Consider the following 22,561-nt stretch of genomic DNA (forward strand, 5'->3'; position numbering starts at 1 on the left):
GTTGATTAGCGGTAGCTCACCTTCAGTAATGACATGAGCCGAGCACTCAGGACTGTCTTCTTGCTTCAGAGCTTCAAGACCCCAAGAAGGCTAATGCTGAGTGAGGACCGGATGAGAGCTCAAGCTTGCTGGTATTTGATGATATATTATGTACATATTTTCTTCATTCCAAACTTGGAAATGCCTTTCAGAAGATAGTAACTATTCATAAATTGTGTTTTTAATTGAACTTTGGAACAGTTAATTTTGTATGTTCCAGAGATTGGACTTGTATTAGGTAATAAAGCTGAACTCAAGGAGTACTGTGCATTGCCTACCACATTGACCTTCCCCGGCTCAAGTCTTCTTCCCATTAAAGGAATTATACCCGGGTAGTTCTATAACTTAAGTCATTCAGAAGTCAGCCCTTTGTGAGCGAGGCCTTTATTTAGCTTTGGCTGTCCTCATATCTGGGGGCGGGGGGGGGTGTCTATCAGTAATCATGTGCTACTTGTTTCACACACAAGACAGCCCCATCAGAGCTGGGGCATGGCTCAAGTGGTAGAGTAACTGCTCTAAAGAAATGAGCTCATCCCGTGAGATCTTCTGTTCTTACACTACAAAAGCAAACACGTAGAATAAGTTTAGGATCCGCTAGTGTGGCTCTGCAGGAAAAGGCACCTCCCCAGCCCCTTGCCAGAAGAGAGGCTAGAAGATCTTAGCACTATTAGGGTTGGTCTTTGTCACTTTTGCAAATTATTTGAGCATGGCCTGAGTATTTCCTTTTATCTGAAATAGGACTGCTTCATCATTGAGCTGAGATGAAGCCAAAGAGTAGGTTTATTGGCATAAGATCCAAAGTTCAAAGCCAGTCCAAGCAGAAAGTTAACAAGACCCCTCAGTCATCAGGTCAGGGAGGAGGGTGATCTGCCATTTCACCCAGATCGGAAACTATCCGCAGGAATGGGAGGCCCTACCTGGAAAGGAATTGAAGCAAAAAAGGCTGAAGGCATGGCTCAAAGGGTAGAGCATCTACCGAACAAGCACAAATCCCAGAATCCAACAATGGCACCAATTAAAAATACAAAAAAACCCAGTTCATTGAACAAATACTCAGCCCTTCTTGAATTCATCTTAAAACATAGTATATTATTCGTTTTTAAAACTTAGTTGAAATGTTTTCATCAAGTCTTTCTCGAGTCTCATTTTCAGTTTCTGAACTATAATTTGGTAAGTTCCTTAACCCCAAGAAGATGTTTATCTTCAGAAGACAGGACATTTAGGTTTCCACATCGCTAATTTAATGCATAAAAAGCAGCTAAATAAACATTGGTACTTTATAAAATGAAACATTTAAAACAAATGTTACACATCTATAAATACTCAACATGCAGAATAGTTGTTTGCACCAACTCAAAGCATATTTCTCTCTAGTGCCCTGTACAGTAAGCATGGATAATGCTCATCTTTCCTGTCAGGAAGTTTCCGTGGGAAGCAACCAGAAGACTTTAGTGAGCTGCCTTATTAGAAATTTTAAGCAAGTCTTGACTCAGAGTAGGATGTTGTTAGAAATATACTTGTTGCTGTCGTGAAAACAAAATGAAGAAATTACTTGGTAATTTATACAAGATTAATTGCAAGTGATTCTATGACCTGAACATTAAAAACTTATAAAACAGTTTCAGTTAAAGCACTGTGAAGAATGGTAATTCCTAACTGGGCTGTTGTTGAAGTAAATGTGACTTGAGTGTTGGGAAGGTAGGCAGGCCAGGCCTTGCCTCTACTGGAACCTTCAGCCTTGCCAGTGGCCCTGGTCACTCACTGCCAGAGCTGAAGAACACAGCTGTCAGCTCAGGCCTCACAGCAACCAGTCCTCATGTGACAAGCGGGCATGTAAACAAACCAGCTTAAACAGGCCTTCTGCCCCTTACCTCAGCGTTCTAACCGTGAGAGTCCTTTTTACAGCAGGTTCTTGTACCATGGGGAGTGGTTCCAGGTGCATCACAGCAGCCCCCTGGCCCCATGACCCAAACAGGTCCTTGTCATTCCCTTTCACCCCAATAAAGGATACAGCTCATAGTAGGTCTGGCAGGTCAGGTGTCCTGGCTGTCAGTAGGATTTTCCAGGTAACTTCAGACTTGTGAATGGCTTCCTACAGTCTTGCCATGTTGTGAAGTTCAGTGGCTTTAGAACCCTAGGGATGTACTGATCATGAGGTGACCACTCCATATAAAGAAACAAGCAGTTCAGTCATTTCTCACCTTCAAACAGGTTGCCTTTTTTTCAGCTTCTTATGGAGCTAAAGCACAATGTAAGATGCAGTCTTGCAAAGCTGGCTTGACTCATTTGAACAGGAAAGGGCTCAGCACTTGTGAGAGACTGGTTTGGCAGGGCTAAAGGTTTGAGTTCAAGGTCTCACACTTTAGTCATGCCCCTACCTCATCCTCCTGATTTTGAAGCTTTCCAGATTTAGCCGTGAAGACTCAAAAGATAGCGCAGGCTGTCCAAGCCCTAGACTATTCTCCCACTACAAATGCGCAAAAAAGACTGACCTGTAATCCTGCACTCAAGGTGGAGGGAGAGGATTGTCAGTTCCCAGCCAGCCAGGGCTACACAACAAAAACCTTGGCTCAACAACAACAACAAAACAAAACAGGAATGTAAATAAATGTGCCCCATGCAGCCAGGTGCTGGTAGCTCACACCTGCAATCCTAGCTACTCAGAAGAGTGAGATCTGAGGATCCAGGTTCAAAGCCAGTTCACACAGAAACCCAAGAGTCTGATTTCCAATTAACCAGCAAAAGACCAGAAGTGAAGATGGTGGGCTCAGGTGGTGGAAAATAAGGGTCTGAGTCTCAGAAAAAAATCCTAGAACTAACCAGGGAAAAGAAAGACAAGATGAGTTGGTTGCAGTGGCTCATGCCTGTAATCCTAGCTACTCAGGAGGCTGAGATCTGTGGAACAAAGCCAGCCTAGGCACTAAAGTCTGTGAGACTCATCTCCAATTAACCACCAAAAAAATGGAAGTGGTGCTGAGGCTCAAGGGGTATGGCGGCAGTCTTGAGCTGAAGAGCACAGGGATAGCGCCCAGCCCAGAGTTCAAGTCTCACAACTGACAAAAGAAAAGATGTCAATGATAGTTGAAAACTAAGAGGGGGAGTGTGCTCAAAAATTAGTAAGGAAAGAGTGAAAAAGATTATACCTTATTTCTAGCCTTTCAGCTTACTGAACATAGTCCCAAAAGACTTGTATCAAAGTTTTTGCCAGTGCTGGGATCTGAATTCAGGGCCTGAGCTCTGTCTTTGGGCTTTCTCAAGGCTAGCACTTCTGGCTTTTTCTGTGTTTGTGGTACACAGGAATGGAATTCTGGGCGTTATTCATGCTAGGCAAGCACTCTACCACTAGGCCACACTCCCAGCCCCTTGTATCAAAGTTGACACATTTCAAGTTCAGATTTGATACTCATTGCTGTGAGCCACATTCCTCAGGACTCGTCCCCCAGCCAGCCAAATCCCATAAATGCCCAGGACATTGGACAGTGGTCCTATTTACATGTGGTCAATAGTTAAATAATACCTTGGTATCAGCTGCCAGCTAGAATGCTTGTCCTGCTGGAAAGAACAGAAATTCCAACCCAGACTGCAGAGCCCAGCCACTCCACTGACCTACAGCTGACAAGGAAACACAGCGTGATGGCAGAGGTCAAAGTGTCACCTAAGCAACCTGCTGTCCAGGAGCTGGCAGCGGGCCAAACGAGACCTTTGAATGCTGTTTCCACAGGTACAGGGTTGGGTCTTGGTTTGCTGGAAGAAGATTGACCACTAGAAGTCTCCTTAGTTCAGCCCCAGGCCCTGAAACTTGGCAGTATCTGTACATACAAAGTAAGTTCGTAGCTCGCCTTTGCCCTTGACGTTGATTAGACCCCGGCACTCACAAGAGTAACCTAGTCTCTGGAGGATGATACATGTCTCTTCAGTAACCTGAGCAGAAAGAAAGCCACATCAGCCCAGCACCAGCGGGTCACACCTGTAATCCTAGCTACTCAGGAGGCTGAGATGTGAGGATCACGGTTCAGAACCAGTCCAGGCATGAAAGTCCATAAGACTCTTTCCTCCAATTAACCACCAGAACACTGACAGGGGCACTGTGGTTCAAAGTGGTAGAGCACTAGCCTTGAGCTAAAGAGCTCAGGGATAGTGCCCAGGTCCAGAGTTCATGCCCCATGACTGATGAAAGAAAGCCATATCAGAAGCAAGAAGCCTGCTTGCCTATGGACAGGTTGGTCAACAACGATCCATGCTGGGGGGGCGGGGGGAGGGCTTCCCTGTAGAAGGGTCCTTTCCCTGGATCCCGTACCCTCCTCACAGGTTGCTACCTGGATTTTGCCCAGTTCTCCAGTGCTCTCCATGCGGCTGGCAACGTTGACTGTATTTCCCCAGATGTCATACTGAGGTTTTCGGGCCCCAATTACTCCAGCAATCACGGGCCCATGGTTTATGCCTGTAGGTAATGTTTGCACTTGGTCAGCTGTAGAAGCAGAGCTCGGGCATCTGCACTGGGAGAGCCCACAGCCCATCCCCAACCACAAAGAGGTGGCAAGACATTCTGAGGTGCCCTCCAGTAAGTAGGGTCTGCGGTATAAGAAAGGCCTACCCTGCCGGGCTCTAATCCAAGCTCTGAAACAGGAAGCCTGGTTTTGTGAAGAACACCTCTGGCATGTGCCAGTCCCCCTCACCCTGCTAACCACTCTAAGTTAGCTGGCTGGTTAGGTTTGTTGGAAGGTCCTCTTGACAGCCATGATTTAGGTTCTACATTCTGCCCTTCTATATTAAAATTATCAAAACAGCAGAATGCAAAGGTCAGAATAACAATTCAACTTCCAGGCTTGTGGGATCAGGGGGCTGCTGACACTTCAAAGCAGGCACCCTATATCAGACAGACCTGGAGCGCCTGAGGCAGGGGCTGCCCTGCTTCCCCCACCCCACCCCACCCCACCCCACTTCCGCCCACCGAGCCTCACCAACTCGGAGGCGGAAGGAGTTGAAGGAGTGCCTGTTGATCCCGTCCAGCTTGCTCATCAGGGCGATGCTGAAGTCCACCATGACGCCGATGTGCGTGTGCTGGCGCTCCAGGTCCTGCAGCACGGCCACACCCCACCCCCAGGCCCTTGACCACCGGCACCAGCAACCCTTCCCCAAACCCTCAGGGCCCCGCCACTGCCAAGCTGCTCCCAGCTTTGCCCCCTCTCACAGGACAGGGTAGATAGGAGTACCTGGTTCTCATGCCCCGAAGGGACACTGAGCCCCGCAGCTGCCATGTAGGTGCTGCCAATGGTCTTGATCTTCTCCACGCCACTGAACTTGGGCTTCAGCAGCAGCTGTGGGAAACCAGGGAGGCCAGCTGGAGCAGACCTGCCATGCAGGTGTGCACACGCACACACACACACACACATACACCCCTAACCCTGTCAGACTTAAAGGACCTACCTATAATCTTAGCAGCTGCCCGGCACAGTGGCTGAATTAAAGATGAGCTCAGTCAGTACCCAAAAATGCCTTCTTTTATCAAGACATTGCATTTTATCTAGCTAAAGTACTGCAGTGAGGGGGTTGGCCAGGCCCTCTCCTGTGCCAGGTGTGTGCAGGAGCCACCCACCCCCACCTCTGTCCTCACCTCATCAAAGTCCGCGATGATCTCATTGAGCAGGCGCAGGCATTCCAGTCCCTCCTTGTTGACGTCACACTCTGTGTAGAAGACTTTGAAGTCCGGCACGGATGCAAACATGACACAGACACAGTCATAGGACTGATGGTACCAGTCCTGTAGCAGGGCAGGGAAGAAAGAACACAGTAAGGCCACGGAACCACGAAGTGACAGCTGCTGCTCAGCAGTCCTGGGGGTGGGCAGAGCCCCCAGCCCTAACTGTCAGAACTTCTGCATGGGCTGCTGAGAAGAGGTGAGCAGAGTCTGGGTGGTGAGCACCAGCTGGGCCTGAAACTCTGGGGCAGGAGGAAGCAGGAGGAAGCAGGAGGCAGAAACTCGGTTCTACAGCGAGCAGGCCACTGGTGGAAATAACCATGCCTCATCAAACTTTCCAGACTTGGCCCTCATGACACTCGCAGAAAAGAAAGGCCGTCCATTAGCCCAGACTCCCAAGTGCAAGCCCAGGTTTACACACCACCATGCTGCCTCCAGGGTGTACCGGTAAGGAGCCTGAGACGTTGAGTCATGGTGGCCTGTGGGATCTCTGATCCCAAACGCACATCATTCTTCCTGCATACCTCGTTTAACTTGTCTCCAATGAAATGGGCAGCCACGTGGGCTGGCAGGACATTCTCCAGGAGCAGGCGGTTCACGTTTTCCATGGTCTCAAACTCCTCGTGTTCCTTCTTGAACTTCTTCTTCCACAGACAATCCAAACGGCAGTAATAGTCGATCTGCAAACTGGGTAAGGTCAGTGTCGTGCAGCCAGCCCCGCCAGAGGGGCCAGCAGGGGCTGCGATGGCTGGGAGCTCAGCCTAACCCACAGTGCCGCTCACACCAGCCCTGGGGCTGTACCCTCTGTGCAGGGGTGGGTGTGGGGAGGCCAGGACAGGGAGCTCCTGCCTGAGGACCTCAGCCTTAGCAACAAGACATTTGACATTTGAAGCCCCCCGTATCCGCCTACCCTACTGAGGATGGCAGAAGCTAAAGAGTGTGCATACCTGTCTGGACAGCATGACCAGAGTGCTGTAGAACAGAACCAGGTAGAAGGTGATCATGGTCTTCAGGTCGCTTGGTGAACAGTCCAGAGTGCTGTTGGATGGGGGACAACAGTCAGCTGTGCTCCAAGAACTGGGGTACAGACAGTGGTGTGGGCAGAGGACAAACAAATGCAGCTGCATAGAGGAGACAGAGCCCGGGGATTGGGAGAGGTAGATAGGCTGGCAGGGAGAGGCGGGTGCCTAAGGAGAGCCAGGGATGCTTGCAAGAAGCCAGAGAGGGACTGGTAACTTGACAGGCAGAGCAGATGACCAGGAGAGTTTCACTCCATGGATTCCTATGACTTCAGCTTTGTTTAAGGAAGCCAGACCCGCTCCCTGCTCCAGAGCTTCTAGAACTCCCACACCTCAGCCTGTCCTGAGCCTCAGGAAGGGACCAGGATACAGTGCTTGCCAGAAAAGCAATTCAGATGCAGCCCAGCAGGCTCAGCTGGCTCAAGTCCCTCTCACCACTCAGTTGTACAGAAACAGGATGAGCCTGGGTCCATACAACCAAGCCTTTCACGAGAGAAGCCACCAGCAAGACATTCCTCAGCCCTGAGCACTGCCCCCTGGCATGTCCTGGGAAACCCCAGATGCAGATGGCACAGCTTCCCCGGGGAGAATGGAGCAAACCAACATGCCACAGGCAGATGGCAGTGATCAGGTCCTTTCACTGAGGTATGGCAGGACCTACCTGATGGTGGCATTGACCTGGGTGAGGTTGCCTGGGCTGTGGGCACTGTGGTCCTGCCAGCACAGAGAGAGGTTGAAGAGCACCAGGTAAGCCACCAGCGCCACGGTCAACAGCACGACCTTCAGCTCCAGGCTCATCCGCAGGAAGACGGAGCAGGCGATCAAGCCCAGGATACAGCTGTAGCTGTAGTACTAGGGGTGAGGCAGTACCCCACTGTCCATCACCAGGAGCTGTTAGCAATAACATCCCTGGATCCCTAGCCCCCCAATTCCCCACGGGCAGCAGGGCTCAAGGGTGAGGCCACCCTTTCGACCACTTCCCAGAGCCAGTGAGCTCACTGCAGCAAAGCTGTAATTCAGGAAACTGCAGTGCTGTGTGGAGCTCATGGGCAGGGCCCAGGCTGCCATAGGCACATCTGAATGGCCGCCTGTCTCCTGCATTCGGCCATGAGCCTACCCTCCCCAAAGCGCAGCCCTGCCCATGTTAACTCCCCTGCCAAATCCCTGCCACCTCCCAGATGAAGAGCATTCTCTGGCCTAGTATTCCTGCTTCACCCTGACTTGGACCCCACCTCCTAATTCTCCCTCATTCCCCTCACGCCCTTCCCAAGTCACAAGCCCTGAAACCCTACCGAAGTAACCCTCAGCCACACTGACCCCACCCCATCTCACCTCATCCCATGCCAGACTTGCGCAAACTCCCTGCAGCCCCCCTAAAGGCACGTGCCCTCCCGATGGTCTTTGAGCCAAGCGCTAGCTTTGCCACCTGCGAGGCTCTGGCCAATCCCTCTAAGACCTGCTTCCTCAACAGAGGCAGAAGCATCTCAGGGATGCCTTCCAGTACAGCTGACATTAGCCCACTCCATGCCCCCCCCCCATTGTCTCGAATCACCCAAGAGCTACTACTTGTATTTGGGACTGGAAATGAGCTTAGCTGCCTGGTCCTGGCTTTCCTTCCACCGGAGACACTGGGCTGGATCCAATGCTCTTCTCGCCAGAGCTACTGTGGCCGAGTGTCCCAGTGAAGACAGACAGAACCCAGAGGGCTCTGCTGGGAAGAGGACAGATACTCACGGGGAGGAGGGCACACAGGGTCCTGGCTTTGCTCCGTGGGGCCAGCAGGCTTGTCTCATTGCCACCAGGTAGCCCAAGGGCCGAATCGAGCATCAGTGGCTGCAGAGGAGAGAGCCTTGCTAACATGTGCCAGGGGACCAGGACGCTGGGCACCCTGGCAGGCCTGTAGCTGATGCCAGCTTAGCTCTGAAGCATCAGAGGAGATCCCAAATGCTGCAACTCTCCTAAGCAAAGGTGGAGGGGACGGCTCCAGAAGGAGCCAGTGTGGGGCATCAGGGTCCCTGTCAGGACTGACCAGGTTGATGATGGCGACAGTGAGCAGGCTACCGATGGTCAGCACAGCCAGAAACAGCCTCAGAAGAGGCCGCGTCTCCACCCATTCAGAGATGACCTGCAGTGTCCCCCGGGCTGGGAAGCACCTCTGTGGAGACACGAGACCCAGTCACTGGAGCACAGCTGAGATGAGGACAAACAGGGATTCCAGGGCAGTAGAAACAGCGCCGCAGCCAAGGCTGGCGGGACGCTGGAGGAGGCAGATACCAGCAAGAGCCTCCAGCCCAGAGAGGGGCTCAGACCAGCAAGGCTCCCTGGTGGGGGAGGGGGCAGCAAGGGGAGGGAGAAGGAAGAAAAGTAGGGGATCCCAGCATGGAGCTCCAGACCCAGAACTCAGCTCTACTCACCATGAACTCAGCAGCAAAGCACAGACTTAGCACCAGTACCAGCAGGCAGGACACCAGCCCAAAGGACACACCCAGGGCTGTCATCCTGGAAAGGAGAAAAGGCCTAAGTGCAGGGGTCACACGCCCAGGGACCAACTACCTCACTAAACGGCCACACAAGGCCAGGCTCAAACATGAACGTCGTAGCCAGAATCATGTCTTCCCACCACTTGGGGCCAGAAAGAAGAAATGTAAGTACCCCAAGCCTGGGACAGGATATAGAGGCACTCCCCTGTTAGTCTTGATTAAGCACACCCAAATCCACAGCACTGACCCAACTGCCTCAGCGAGTGGCTGACCTCTGTTTTCTCTGATCTCAGCCCCTCTCTCCCTGCCACAAGCACAAATCTCAGGAGCTCCTGACCCAGGCTCTGAGATTCATCACCACCCCCACACACACACACACAGACCCAATATCCCTTAAAGGATTACAAACATCAAAGTGGGGGGGGGGGCTGCAGAGGTCACTGGCAACTTAGCAAAGGGAGAGGCATTCGGGGCTGGGAGGCCTGGGACACATTAGCTACACGATCAGCACTCCACTGGACTGCAAAGCCCAGCTCTGGAAGACTCGAGTCTGAAGTCCTATGCAGCTTTGCTGGTCCCACTACGGATTCCATCCTTCTAATCTGTATCTCTGGGGACTCCACCATCTTCCCCTCCTCAGACCAACCTGGGCATCACCAGGACGTGGACGAGCAAGATGCAGAGGAAGACCAGGCTTGCGCAGGCAAAGTCGTAGCGGGCCCCGGGGATGGGTGCCAGGCGATACTGTGACAACAGGACTGTGTGGGCCAGCCACCCACTGGACCTTCACAGCTCCCCTCACCCCTGCCTGAGTTCATCAAGTGATGCCTCCCCCACCCCACCCCCGTCACTGGAGTTCCACATAATGTCCCACTGATTAGCAGCTCAACTGCTCCCTGCCCCGTGCGCAGCAAAGGCCCCTGAAGTGCTCATGGCCCATGGACAAGAACCAAGTCTGAGCCACCAGGACGGCCTCACCCTCTACCAAGAAGTAAAGCTGGGCTTAGGTCTCTGAGCTGCCCTTAGTCCACCTAAGCTTCTGGGGCAAGTTAGAAACCGAGGTTCATTTCCTGGTGAACTCACGTGGGAGCCCAGGGACAAGAGGGTCCTTCTCCACTAACTCTGGCACCCCGCACAGGGACCTCTTACGCTCCAGCCCTGTAGCCTGACAGCTCCGGAGCTGCAGAACGTGCAGGCCCCTATTCATGAGCTGGGCCTAGCAGCCCCTTGGCTGCCTGGGTGAGGGTTGTTACATAACACATGGGCAGGACCTGCTGAGAGCCACAAGATGCCCCACAGCTACACCAGTAGTATAGGAAGTGTGGCAGCAGACAGGCAGGAGAACCCCTGGGTCCTGCCAATGCCAAGGCTGAATTAGGGGCCAGTGGGTGTCAGGCTTCTACCTGTGGAGGGCCTGGCATTTGGTGGAATAAAAATCTTGCAAATCCTGGTGAAGGGTGCAGGAGTGAGAACAGTCACCAAGTTTGGGGCTGCATTGAGCCCACCCCACCCCAACAACCAGCTAGAGAGTTTCCCAGGGGCCTCCTTCCCCAGATCTCACCCCAGGCCTGGGTTCCTCTGACCAGAGGCCTCACCTCTCGCTCAAAGCCCTCCTCCAGGAAGATGGCCCCGAAGGTGTGGAAGTCATCAGACTTGGAGCAGCAGGGCCTGGCAGGGAAGCAGCAGCATGAGAGGGGGTCTGACGGTGGGGACTCTCAGGAGGCAGCTCCAGGGAAGTGGAGCCCAGCCACAGGTATGAGGACATGGGTGGAGCTGCCACAGAGAGGACACCCTCCCCCCCCCACACACGCACACGCTCAAGGGACAGTGGAGAGTGGGCCGAGGTCACAGGGCTCACCTGGTGGAGCTGAGCCCCTCTATGGCTGACAGCATCTCGTCATCATAGGAGTCGTCCTCTGAGCGCCCTTTGGGGGATGCACTTCTGGAAACAGACATCCCCAACTGCACCACCCAGGAACCCCACGTCCACTCAGAGCAGGTGGGGACCACAGGACCGCAGTGGGGTTAATGGGTGCCTGACAGAGGTCTTGAGCCTCACTGAGAACAATGGAGAAGGGCCCAGAGGTCCAAATGAAGGTCATATCTCCCAGCTAGCAAGCAGTCAAGACAGAAGCAGAGGCCAGACTCCTGGCTCCCCGCCTGTGTCCTCATCTGCTGCGCCACAGCATCAGCCTGCACCCCTGCTCCTTCCTCCACTATCCCTCTCTCAAGGACCTGGAAGTCCTCATCCAGAAACAGCAGATGTCACAGAGGCTGGGCGGCGCCTGGTGGGACTGCCCAGGGACAGGAACGCCTGCCTAGAGGGGGGGAACTGAGGCACAACCTGGCCAGGAGGGGTGCTGCACATACCTGTCAGGGGCCCGGTGGCGACGCAGGGGAATGGCCTAAAGTGGAGAGGAGGGGAGGACACAGTCACTGCCTGGCCCACAAGTCCTGGTTTATTCCCCGGCCTGAGTTTATCGCCACTGTGCAAGGAGTCAGGGATTGTCCAAGTAAGGCCGAACTAGGACGGGGACACCCTAGCCCCCTGGAGCAGTCTCCAAATGCCTCCAGCTCTCCAGAGAAATGGGGCAGACACCAGCCCCCACCCCCACCTGCTCCCAGTCCCATCTTAGCAGTCTGGGCAGGAGGGGACCTACCTTGGGCCTGCGCCCATTGGGGATGAGCGTCTCGCTGCTGCTTACACTCTCGCGGTGGTTGAGGTGTGCAAAGGGCCGTGCTGCCCCCCAGGACTCCAGGTAGCGGGTCACACGCACCGAAGCCCGCATCTTCAGAGCTGCATCCCCCTTGTGCCTGAGGGGGTGTTGGCTGGGTGGGGGTGGCTGCTGGCTCTGTAGACCCACAGACAATCTGTTCCTCCATTGTCCCTCTCATCCCACCCCTCCGCTCTCTCCAAGATGTTACCCTACCCACACAACCTGCTGAGAAATACAACAAAGCTCCAGCCCGCGGTGCCTGGGGACAACACTGGACAGCTGCCCGCTGGAGCTGGCTGAAGCCCTGTGCACTTACACTGGGCTGCAGGGGGCCCAGCCTGGCCCCATGGCTGGTCCCCAGCCAAAGAGGAGAAAGCTGGTTCACCCAGCCCCGAGGCCAGCCCTGAGCCTTGGGTTCTTTGAAATAGATGGGAAGGGGAGCCACAGCATCCCTTCCGGTTTTCTAGTGGTTAATTGGAGATAAAAGTCTCACGGGACTTTTCTGCCAGGCTGGCTTCGAACTGCAATCCTCAAATCTCATCCTCCTGAATAGCTAGAATTATAGGTGTAAGCCACCAGAACCAGGCTACATGTTCCTTTTTTGTTTTTGTTTTGTCAGTCGTGGGACTTGAACTCTAGACCTGGGTGTTGTCCCTGAGCTCTTCAGCTCAAGTACATATTCCTTTTTTCCAGTGGGGAGAGGCAAGAGGAAAAGGAGGGCTGCTGGCATCCACAAAGACACAGCAACCAAAGTACCAGCTGACCACCAGAGCAGCCTTCTAGAAAGTTCCAGGCAGGCTCCAGCCTCCTGCTTGGGTGTATTATCTGTCCAGCACCTGTGACTTAGCCTAGCTCTGCAGAAGGAGCATCTCAGCCTCCCCTTCTACCCTCCCTAGCCACTGATGTCTCCAGGAAAGGTTGCCAGAAGAGCTGGGCACAAGGGAAGGAAGAGAAAGAGCCCCAAGATCAGCAGACACACATTTGGGCCACCCTCGCAACAGAGATCCAGACATCTCTTCCCTCTGAGTCCCTGCCACACCTTCATCAGCAGCTCTGCTGGACTGCTAGCCTCTTGTTGTCAGATAGAAAACCATATTTAGGGTGCCTAGAGTTTGGCCTAGTGGTTAAAGTGCTTGCCTAGCATGCATGAAGACCCAGGTTCGATTCCTCGGTACCACATATAGGAAAAAAGAAAAAGCCAGAAGTGGTGCTGAGGCTCAAGTGGTAGAGCTCTAGCCTTGAGAAAGTCCAAGGACAGTGCTCAGGCCCTGAGCTCAAGCCCAGGACTGGAAAAAAAAAAAAGAAAAGAAAAAAGAAAAAAAGAAAGAAAAGAAAACCACATTTAGGGGCCAGGAATTAGGCCTAGTGGTAGAGTGCTTGCCTAGCATGCATGAAGACCCGGGTTCAATTCCTCGGTACCACATATGTAGCAAAAAGCCAGAAGTGGTGCTGTGGCTCAAGTGGTAGAGCTCTGGCCTTGAGAAAATCCAGGGACAGTGCTCAGACCCTGAGCCCAAGCCCAGGACTGGCAAAAAAAAAAAAAAAAAAAAAAAAAAAAAGCCTCATTTACACCCAGCCACTCTCTCCTCATCTGAGAACACAATGCAGTGGAACTTCGCTCAGGGAACAAGAGCACATGCAGTCTGGGATCTAGGAATGTTTCTCTGATGGCCCCCTCCACTGTCCCCACAGCACCCAGCCATCCAATCAAACAAGTTCGAGGTCAGTGGCACTTCTAGAAAAAGCAATTCAGCCCCTACCCTAAGAAATCAAAACAGGGGAGTCTCGCAGACCCTCCACGATCCATCACTCTGTGCACAAGGACAGGGCACCCAGACGATCCATGTGGCCCCCTAGCACTACATCCTCACAGCCAGAGGCAGGGAGAAACAGCTGGGATGGAGCCTGGCCTGCTAGAGCCAAGGAGTCAGGTCCACACAGGTAAGCTGCAGCGGAACCACCACAGGCACAAGAGGACAGACCATGGCAATATGCAGTCACTGCCCGAGCAAGGAGGACCACAGCCATTCGCTGCCAGATACCCAAATAATCAGGAAGGAGGGAGGGAGGAGGAAAGCCCAGCTGTTCAGGTGGGGGTGCAAGGATGGAGGCAGCTGCCTGCAGCATGCCCTGAGACCCTCAATGCCCAGCCCTCTCAGCATCCAGTGGTTGGTTTTGGAGTTTAGGGGTGGAGTTTGCTTGATTATCACAAAACCACCTGAGCGCCTGCTGGCTGGGTGGCAGCCTAAAGAGAGGGAATCTGCCTAAAGATGGTTGTCACAATAAATAAGGGAAGGATTAAACAGGGCCCCTTGGGGCCCAGGGAGGAGCTAGGCAGTGACACCTCTCCCCCCTTCCCCCCCTGCCATGCCCCAGGGGTTTTCCCAGCCACTAACTCCATGTGATCATGACCTCAGCAGAGTGAGGCTACAGGCCTGGAGGATGGGCTTTGGGGCTGCCCCTCTCCTTCCTCCCCGCTCCCCACCCCCCAGTGGCCTAGGCTGAAGGAGAGGTGCTAGAAAGAGCCTGAGGCAGGCACTCTTGAGCAAGCCCCAAGGGTGACTCACCAGCCCCAGACAGACGGAGCCAGCTCAAGCCTGTCACACAGCCCTCCCACCACAAGTTGGGCCCCAGGAGAAGGGGAGGCAACTCTGGGGCAGCCCAAAGGCCAAGACCATCTCAGCTCCTGCCCTGGGCTCCCTGGTCGGCCAGGTTCTCCTGAGTCTGACTCAAAACAATGTGTGGAAAGTGTGTTTTGAAGCTGAGTGCTGGTGGCTCACACCTACAATCCTAGCTACTCAGGAGGCTGAATCCTGGGGAGTGCAGTTCAAAACCAACCTGGGCAGAAATGCCCCTGTGAGACTCATCTCCAATTAACCACTCAAAAAGGCAGTAGCAGAGTTGTGGCTCAAAGTGGTGGTAGGGGACCAGCCTTGAGCAGAAGAGCTCAGGGACAGTGCCCAGGCCCTGAGTCTCCCCTCACCAGGCAGGCGGCAGCCACAGCACCATTTCACAGGAAAGGGAACGGAGATGTTGGCCTTTGGCTGCTATTCTATGCACAGCCAAAGGAAGTGGGGTCCTAGCCAGCCAGCCACTTCCCCAGACTTGAAATCCACCCGGTCCCCACCGGTCCCCTCTGCAGTGTGAGAGCCCCCCCTCCTGCAGGCTCAGCCCGCTCCCTCCCGCTCCCTCCGGCCGCGTGAGCCAAGTACCCGAGGGTCAACCACCAGGTAGGTACGGATGTTCATCTCCTTCAGGTAGGGGTCGCGCTGCTGGCCCTGCCCGTCCTCCACCTCGTACGCCTTGTCCAGGTGGTTCAGCGTCGCCTCTGTGATGTGCACCCGGCTGGGGAGACCCACGCCAGGGAGAGCAGTGCAGCCGGGGTGGGGGAGACCTCCTCCCACTGCCTCCACTCCTGACCCATTCTGACCCCGCAGCCCCCCCCCCACCCCCAGCCTCTACCCACTCCCGGCCGAGCCTCACCCCGGGACTCCAGCCGCCTCCATCCTGTTGGCCAGGGACACGTCGTGGGACCACACGTCATACTGCCACTTGCGCAGCCCGATGACCCCGCACAGCACGTTCCCCGAGTGGATGCCCACGCGCATGCTGATGTCCACGCCCGTGGCCTCCCGCACCTGCCTGGGGCAGAGCCACATCCCATCCCATCCCTGAGACCTGCGGGGCAGAGGACACGGCTACCCCTCCAAGGGCTGGGCGGTGGGGGGGGGGCTGTCGGGACAGGGGGCTCCTCTGACTCGGCTGGGAAGGCTGGGTGTAAAAGGCGCAAGATGCTCCCCAGCTCCCAGCACAGACAAGGGCCCAGAGCTGCCTCGATTTCCCTTCTCGCATTTCCAGGACTAGGAGCCCTGTGCCCCCACGCCCGCACACGAGCTGACCTCTGCATCCCCAGCAAGAACACAAGAATGGGGCAGCCATGGCTACCAACAGGGCTGAGTAGGAATGGGGCCTGCTAGGGACAGCCAGGGTGAGCAACGGATGGACACCTCCACAGCAGTAAAGCAGGCAGCTCAGGTCTAATGAGTAGCAGGGCCAGGCTAGACCCAAGACTCTGCCTCCCCACACCGTCCATGCGGCCAGTCTACCTTGCTGTCATAGCCTATGCCCCACCACAGGGACCTGGCCCACAGGCCCGGAGCACCTCAGAGAAAGGAGCCCACCAGGCCTCCAGCTCCATGCAGCTGGACTCAGAGGCTTCCAGGAGGAGGAGATGGGGCCATGGGTGTTAGACCCACTCTGGAAGGTTCTCTGCTGTCTGACCTGAGCTTCTCCTGCTGTCAATAGACTAGGACTTTAGAGGGGTAGAGCCCACGTGCCTATTTTCACATCACCCAGTTGTGTGCCTCTGCAACAGGAGGCTAGGAGTCCCTGAAGAAAGAGAGAGGGAGAGAGGGAGGGAGGGAGGGAGGGAGGGAGGGAGGCCAGCAAACTGGGCTTGCCCCTCCTGTGGGACACCCTCAGGTTCCCCGTCTGTGACATGGGTAAGATGCTCCCACTGTGCCCTCTGCACTTACTTAATGGCCTCGCATATGTCCAGCCCCATCTTCACGCAGTTGCGGGCATGGGTGGGCAGGGATACCGGCAGGCCCGACACACAGTAGTAGCAGTCACCCAGGATCTTGATCCGCATACACTCATTGGCCTGCAGGGTGAGGCAGAGGCCTAGTCAGAGCAGGTCTTGGGCCACACCCTGGGCAAGATCTTGACTCTTTCCTGGCCATGGCCTGCCTCCTGGGATCTGGGCATCAGGGGGTGCCAGTGAGGGGAGCAGGGCCTAGGGCCTCCCCAGAAGGAAGCCCCAGCCCCATATGTGAGATGACAGTGAGCTTAGCGAGAACCTCTGCAGGCAGAGCTGCCTTCAATTGTCCACGCAGTGGCTGAACACCTACTGTGGACCTTGGCCCTAGACTAGGTCCACGAGACTGGCATCAACCTGTGCACGTGCAGGCACCCAGGCTGACAGGAGCAGAGCTGGGCACTGAGCTCCATAAAGACCATTGATGCTCTTCCAGAGGCCCCTCAGAACGGTGACATCGGAATCAGACCTAGTGGAACAGAGTGCACAAGCCACCAGCACCTAGAGGAAGAGCATTCCAGGCACGTGTAAAGGCCCTGTGCTAGAAAGTTTCCAAACAGCCAGCCAGGCAGCCATGGTGGCCCAGCTGGACTCAGTTAACAGTGGTGTCCTTAAGCCACTGGTCCACAGGTATCTGGCCAAGAAATGTTGTGCTGCTAGGCTGGGCGAGGAGAGCCAGAGAAGGGTAATGTTCACAGAGGGAGGGGCTCTGGAGGACTGCGTGAGGTCTGAGATGCTGCCATGACAAGCAGACCCCTTATGCCCTCAGTCGGTGTGGCAGGGGCTTCTGGGTGCTGGTGGAGGCTGGCTCATTCACACCACTGACACGGAGGTTAGAAATGGAGCAGTCCACCTTTGCTGTGTTCCTGTGAACGGTCCCTTTACCCAGCCCTCCTTCAGCTACCCAATTTCAGAGTGTGCCCAGTGATTCCTGCCGATATATGCTTTTTTTTTTTTTGGCCAGTCCTTGGCTTGAGCTCAGGGCCTGAGCACTGTCCTTGGGTTTTCTCAAGGCTAAAACTATACCACTTGAGCCACCATTTCTGGCTTTTTGCTATGTATGTGGTACCGAGGAATTGAACTCGGGGTCTTTGTGCATGCTAGGCAAGCACTCTACCACTAGGCCAAACTCCCAGCCCAATGCTTGTTTTTTTTTAATGCTGGACCTGGGGCTTGAACTCTGGGCCTGGATGCTGTCCCCGAGCTTTTTAGCACAAGGCTAGCTCTCTACCACTTGAGCCACAGCTCCACTTTGAGCTCTCTAGTGATTAATCGGAGTTAAAAGTACCACAGGACTTTCCTTCATGGACTGGCTTCAAACTGTAATCCTCAGATTTCAGCCGCTTGAGTAGCTGGGATTTCAGGTGTGAGCCACCAGTGCCTGGTGACATGTCAAGCTCTTGATGTCCAAAGAAACTCGAGGACAGTGTGGAGAGGGGCTGGGTTCTGGCAACCTTATCCCTTCCCCTTATTCGGGTGCAGGACTCTTTGGGGAGTCCATAGACTCCATAAACACTTGGTTTTGGGGACACATTCTGAGGTCTTGGTCATAGAGGAAGGTAAACTTTGGGTTTGACCACTGATGGGACCAGCCTGCCGGCCTGTTGCTATAGGCTATTTGAGCAATGTTTGTGAATGAAAAGGAACCAGAGGGGACTGGGAATGTGGTCTAGTGATAGAGTGCTTGTCTAGCGTGCACAAAGCCCTGGGTTTGATTCTTCAGTACCACATACACAGAAAAAGCCAGAAGTGGTGCTATTGCTCAAGTGTTAGAGCACCAGCCATGAGAAAACTCAAGGACAGTACCCAGGCCCTGAGTTCAAGTCCCATGACTGAAAAAAAAGGGGGGACATGTTGGGGGACAATGCATGGGGAGGGCTCTGGCCAACTCATCAAGGCTGGGCTTGGGCTTCTCTGCAAGGAAAAGACAGCTGAGGCCTGAGACCTCTGCTCACAAATAACCCCATCTTCTCTCCCACCCACCTGCCCATCCAGATGGCACAAAGCTGCTTCCACGCTACTCCATAACCACAGCTTCCAGGAAGCCCATCCTGACCAACACGTGGCCAGATTTCTGCAGACTTCTTGAAAACACACAGCCTGAGAAGTGGCAGCAAGAGGGCTTGCAGCCCCCTCACCATCCCAACCATCCCTCCATGCATGTCTTAAACTGTGGCCCTGTCCCCTCGTCCTCATTCCGTAGCACACACAGCTTCCGTTTCAAGCTTTGCACACTCTGCTCCCCCTGCCTTCTGTTCCTTTCTTCCTTGGATCTCTTTCTTTGGTTTTTCAAACTTTTGTGCAGCCATGATTCACCTAAGATGAACAGACTCCGGTTCAGACCATGGCTTCTGCATCTCTCAGGCCCAGGTGAGGCCTCCCTCTATCGCTTCCTCTACACCCTGCACCCCCATGTCTGAAGCAGGAACAAGGTCCCGACTGTGAGGCCACCCAACTCCACATCCACCCCAGGAGGCTTGCTGCTGGGACTTAGGCTCAAATCCTGCTCCTCCTGTGGGGGAGGCAGCAGTGGCTTTGTGTTGGTTGGCGCACAACCCTCGGGGCTCACCTTGGCAATCTGGTCAAACTTGCCGAAGAGTTCATTCAGTACCACCACCAGCTCCTTGGGGGAGCAGTCACTGGCCAGCCGCGTGAAGCCCACGATGTCGGCATACAAGATGCTGAGGAAGGGTGGAGGGGCCAGGTCAGGAAGTGGACACCCATCCCTGGACCCAAGCTGCCTCTGCCTTGCTCATCCCCCCGGGGGCAGGAAGGTCAGGACCCAGCCCACCGCTGTGGAAGGCAGCAAGCCAGGCTTTCCTTGGGCAGCTAGGGCCCTCAACTCAGCCAGGTAGGAGGGAAAACTCCCAGGCTCGGGACCAGAGCTGGGATTTCCATCAGACCTCCCCATTGTGGTCCACAAGCTCCTGCAGCGCAGACAAGGCCAGCGGGGTGAGCCTCCAGTGGACCATACTGGGGAGACTCGGCAGGAGGTTGCTGGCTGCCCGCCGCGCCCCCCCACCCTGGGCCTTGGGGAGTGGGCATCACCCACCTGACGTTCTGGTGGCGCTTCACATAGAGGCTGTGGAAGTTGTGGTCAGGCATGTAGCGGCGGCCCCCGCTCTCCTTGAGCCGCTCGATGATGGCTAGCTTCATGCCCATGGAGATGTGGGCTGGCAACACAGACAGCAGCAGGTTCTCCTGGCCATCGTGGGCAGACCAGCAGAGGGACCAAGAAGGTCAAACACGGCAGTGTCAAACTCCAGGCTGACCTACCCATCAACAAGCCCGTTGCCCTCTTGCCCGCTCTGCCCACATTCTCTGTTTGCTTATGTCCAGCATTGGCCCAGCTGGGCTCACAGCCTCCTATTCAGCCCAGCAGCCCCCTGGAGACCCAAGTGGGGGTCAGCTCGTGAACGCCATGCCCTCAACAAGCACCTCGCGGGGGGTGAGGGGGATGAAGAGGCCAAGGGCCAAGCTATGGCCCCTTGGGGAGGCAGGGCCCCTCACCTGCTGGCGCTTCTCCACACGCAGCTTGCGGCGGATCTGGATGCACTTGACGGTGTAGGTGAAGAGGTCTCGGGAGGCGTCCTGCATCTGGTGCTTGTGGAAGGCGCCCGTGAAGTTCCCGCACAGGAAGATGATGGCATTGGCCAGCAACTGGGAGGGGCCGGGGGTGGGGGGCTCAGCACCAGCGCCCTGGCAGATGCTGAAGCCATCTTCCCTACCCCTTACCCCAGCCCACGCAGGGAAACTGAGACCCAGGCAGGGGCTAGTCTCCTAAGTCATTTGTGGCTACAGGAATCAGGATCTGGGTCTTTGCTGCATCACTAGTGCCTGTTCTGTGTGGTGGAGCTCGGACACCAGAGCCTGGGGAGCTAGAACTTCCGGGGAGAGAGAGTGAACCCCTCACAGAACAAGACTAAGGCAAAGGCTGAGGGTGTCAGTCACATCGGCACAGGGTGCCAGAAGTGCTAGGAGTAGACACCTAGGAGACACTGCATCCCTAAGCCCCACTGAGTTATGTGTCCATCTGTGCACTCAACACGAAGGCACAGACACCCTCGCCCAGGACATCCCACATCCTGACCCAGGCTATGGAGCAGGACCTTGTACTACAGCAGTACAATGACCCAGCAGGCACGGCCTGGGGTCACAGGACACAGAGGCCAGTAGAGTGAAGGCCAGCTCTGAGGATCTAGTTTATCCACCCTGGGCCCTGCTGACCCACGTTATCCTCGGAGGCCTTAGCCTGTCCCCAGCCCATCACTCACCTGCAGTCCCACCTGGAGGAAGGGCTTCGTGAAGATTCCCATCAGAGCACCAAACACCAGGAGGTGGGAGGCAGAGGAGAACACCCCCACAGCAACAGCCCCCCACATGCTGAGGGGCAGCAGTGTGTACCCCACAAAGACGATGAACAGGAAGAAGGGCACCTAGGGACATCAGTCCAAGAGGATGGAGTTGGCCACACTACCCAAGGCAGAACTATGGTAGAGATGACCCCCTCCGTGCCCTTGGTCCTCAGGGTGCCCCCCACTTCTCCCCGAAACAGCCTAAGCCACAATCCCCATTCCCATCTGCATGCTGAAGCAGTGGGCAAGATGCCAATGTGCCAGTGACCCAGGGAGCTTGCCCTGACAGGATGGTGACATGCTGCCTCCCACCGCTGCCCTCCGCCCTCCACCCCTGTTCCCTCCCTTCCAGGGCAGCACCTCTTCCCCCAAAGGCTACAGTCTATGTGTTTCAAGAGCCTTTCCCACCCAGCCACAGGAACAGAGCTCAGCTACCCTGCCCACAATGGCCACCCAGCCAGGGCGACAGAGCCTGGCCCTTGAGCTGATTGAGAACAGGCCCTTGGGGATGGAGGGGTGGCCTAGTTAACCAATGGGCAAGAGAATCCGACATCAAGTTTAAGTCGCAATCTCAGACCAAAAAAGAAACAAACAGGCCTGTCCTCAGCTGAGGGGAGCAGCGTGGAGAAAATGCAGCTGCTTCTCCTGGAGCTCTAGGGTCAGCATGCCTGGCCCTCAGCCCTTCTGGAGTCAGGAATCTTCTTTGGTGCTTCCTGCCCTCCTGTCGTCTCTATAGGGAGCCACTCAAAAACACCCCAGCCAGCCAGGCACTAGTGGCTCATTCCTATAATCCTATATACTCAGAAGGCTGAGCTCTAAGGCTCACAGTTCAAAACCAGCTCAGGCAGAAAAGTCTATGAGACTCTAACCTCCATTAAACTCCAAAAAACTGGAAGCAGAGCTGTGGCTCAAGTGGTAGAGCATTAGCCTTGAGCTTTTTGCTCAGAGATAGCACTTAAGCCCTGAGTTCAAGCCCCAGGACTAGCACACAAAATAGAATAAGCAAAGAAACATCCCAGCCAGAAGAGGGGCTGAGGTGGGAGCAGAGTCCATCGACACAAAGAAGGGAAAGGCTAAAGAAGCCTGTGGTCTGCCCTCCTCCCAGAGCCACAGCCACACATGGGCTCAGGCCTGCTCCCCATAAGAGCCTTATCAGACCAGGTCCCACTGTGTTACCTGCTCCCACGCACAGGCTGTCCGCCTCCAGGAGTCCCATATCACTATGTAGCCCAGCATCATGAAGCAGGTCCAGGTGAACAGTGCCAGGGCCCACAGCCATCGCTGCACGAGGCACTCAACGTACACCAGCACGTAGAGAGCTATGAACACCACGAGTGTGAAGAACGCGGTGCCCAGGACAGCCTGGTGTCCCGAGGGTTCCTGGTAGAACAGACACAGAATGCCTGGCCTTTGTCCTGGGCGCCAGCTCTTCCAGGAAGCCTGCCTGGCCTCACTTCTGGGGCCTCTACTTCTCCTCAACTCGGGCCTGTGAGGCTGTCACCTCCACTAAGGCTGCCTTTCCTGGTCTCCTCAGCACCCTAGCATCCTCCTTACCCTACCCTGGGATAGGATGTCCCCAGGAGGCAGAGCTGGGCTTTGTGGGTGCCTGCAGGTGACAGGTGACTTGAAAGTAGCCCTGGGGCAGGGCCACCTCCT

General features: G+C 55.1%; 2 protein-coding genes across 2 annotated transcripts in view; one reads left to right on the forward strand and one right to left on the reverse strand.

Annotated features, from left to right (window-relative positions):
- Brd7 (bromodomain containing 7) overlaps window positions 1–319 on the forward strand; it is a 41,627-nt gene extending 41,308 nt beyond the window's left edge. Inside the window, exon 17 of the mRNA XM_090357665.1 lies at window positions 70–319. Coding sequence (XP_090213791.1) covers window positions 70–104 — 35 coding nt within the window. The 3' untranslated portion in view covers window positions 105–319. The remainder of the gene's footprint in view (window positions 1–69) is intronic.
- Window positions 320–3,108: 2,789 nt separating this feature from the next.
- Adcy7 (adenylate cyclase 7) overlaps window positions 3,109–22,561 on the reverse strand; it is a 33,543-nt gene continuing 14,090 nt past the window's right edge. The window contains exons 3-26 of the mRNA XM_090357666.1: window positions 22,082–22,285; window positions 20,825–20,986; window positions 20,061–20,210; window positions 19,603–19,751; window positions 19,120–19,231; window positions 16,489–16,616; window positions 15,437–15,595; window positions 15,166–15,298; window positions 11,897–12,088; window positions 11,607–11,641; window positions 11,095–11,178; window positions 10,832–10,904; window positions 9,883–9,980; window positions 9,171–9,255; window positions 8,786–8,911; window positions 8,491–8,589; window positions 7,418–7,608; window positions 6,685–6,775; window positions 6,262–6,417; window positions 5,654–5,800; window positions 5,253–5,357; window positions 5,001–5,115; window positions 4,356–4,480; window positions 3,109–3,960 (exon numbers count right to left, since the gene is read on the reverse strand). Of these exons, the coding sequence (XP_090213792.1) occupies window positions 3,814–3,960; window positions 4,356–4,480; window positions 5,001–5,115; window positions 5,253–5,357; window positions 5,654–5,800; window positions 6,262–6,417; window positions 6,685–6,775; window positions 7,418–7,608; window positions 8,491–8,589; window positions 8,786–8,911; window positions 9,171–9,255; window positions 9,883–9,980; window positions 10,832–10,904; window positions 11,095–11,178; window positions 11,607–11,641; window positions 11,897–12,088; window positions 15,166–15,298; window positions 15,437–15,595; window positions 16,489–16,616; window positions 19,120–19,231; window positions 19,603–19,751; window positions 20,061–20,210; window positions 20,825–20,986; window positions 22,082–22,285 (3,066 nt within the window). The 3' untranslated portion in view covers window positions 3,109–3,813. The remainder of the gene's footprint in view (window positions 3,961–4,355; window positions 4,481–5,000; window positions 5,116–5,252; window positions 5,358–5,653; window positions 5,801–6,261; window positions 6,418–6,684; window positions 6,776–7,417; window positions 7,609–8,490; window positions 8,590–8,785; window positions 8,912–9,170; window positions 9,256–9,882; window positions 9,981–10,831; window positions 10,905–11,094; window positions 11,179–11,606; window positions 11,642–11,896; window positions 12,089–15,165; window positions 15,299–15,436; window positions 15,596–16,488; window positions 16,617–19,119; window positions 19,232–19,602; window positions 19,752–20,060; window positions 20,211–20,824; window positions 20,987–22,081; window positions 22,286–22,561) is intronic.

The sequence above is a fragment of the Megascapheus bottae genome, chromosome 24 (genome assembly GCF_031878675.1).
Source record: "Megascapheus bottae isolate mThoBot1 chromosome 24, mThoBot2.hap1, whole genome shotgun sequence".
NCBI lineage: Eukaryota > Metazoa > Chordata > Mammalia > Rodentia > Geomyidae > Megascapheus > Megascapheus bottae.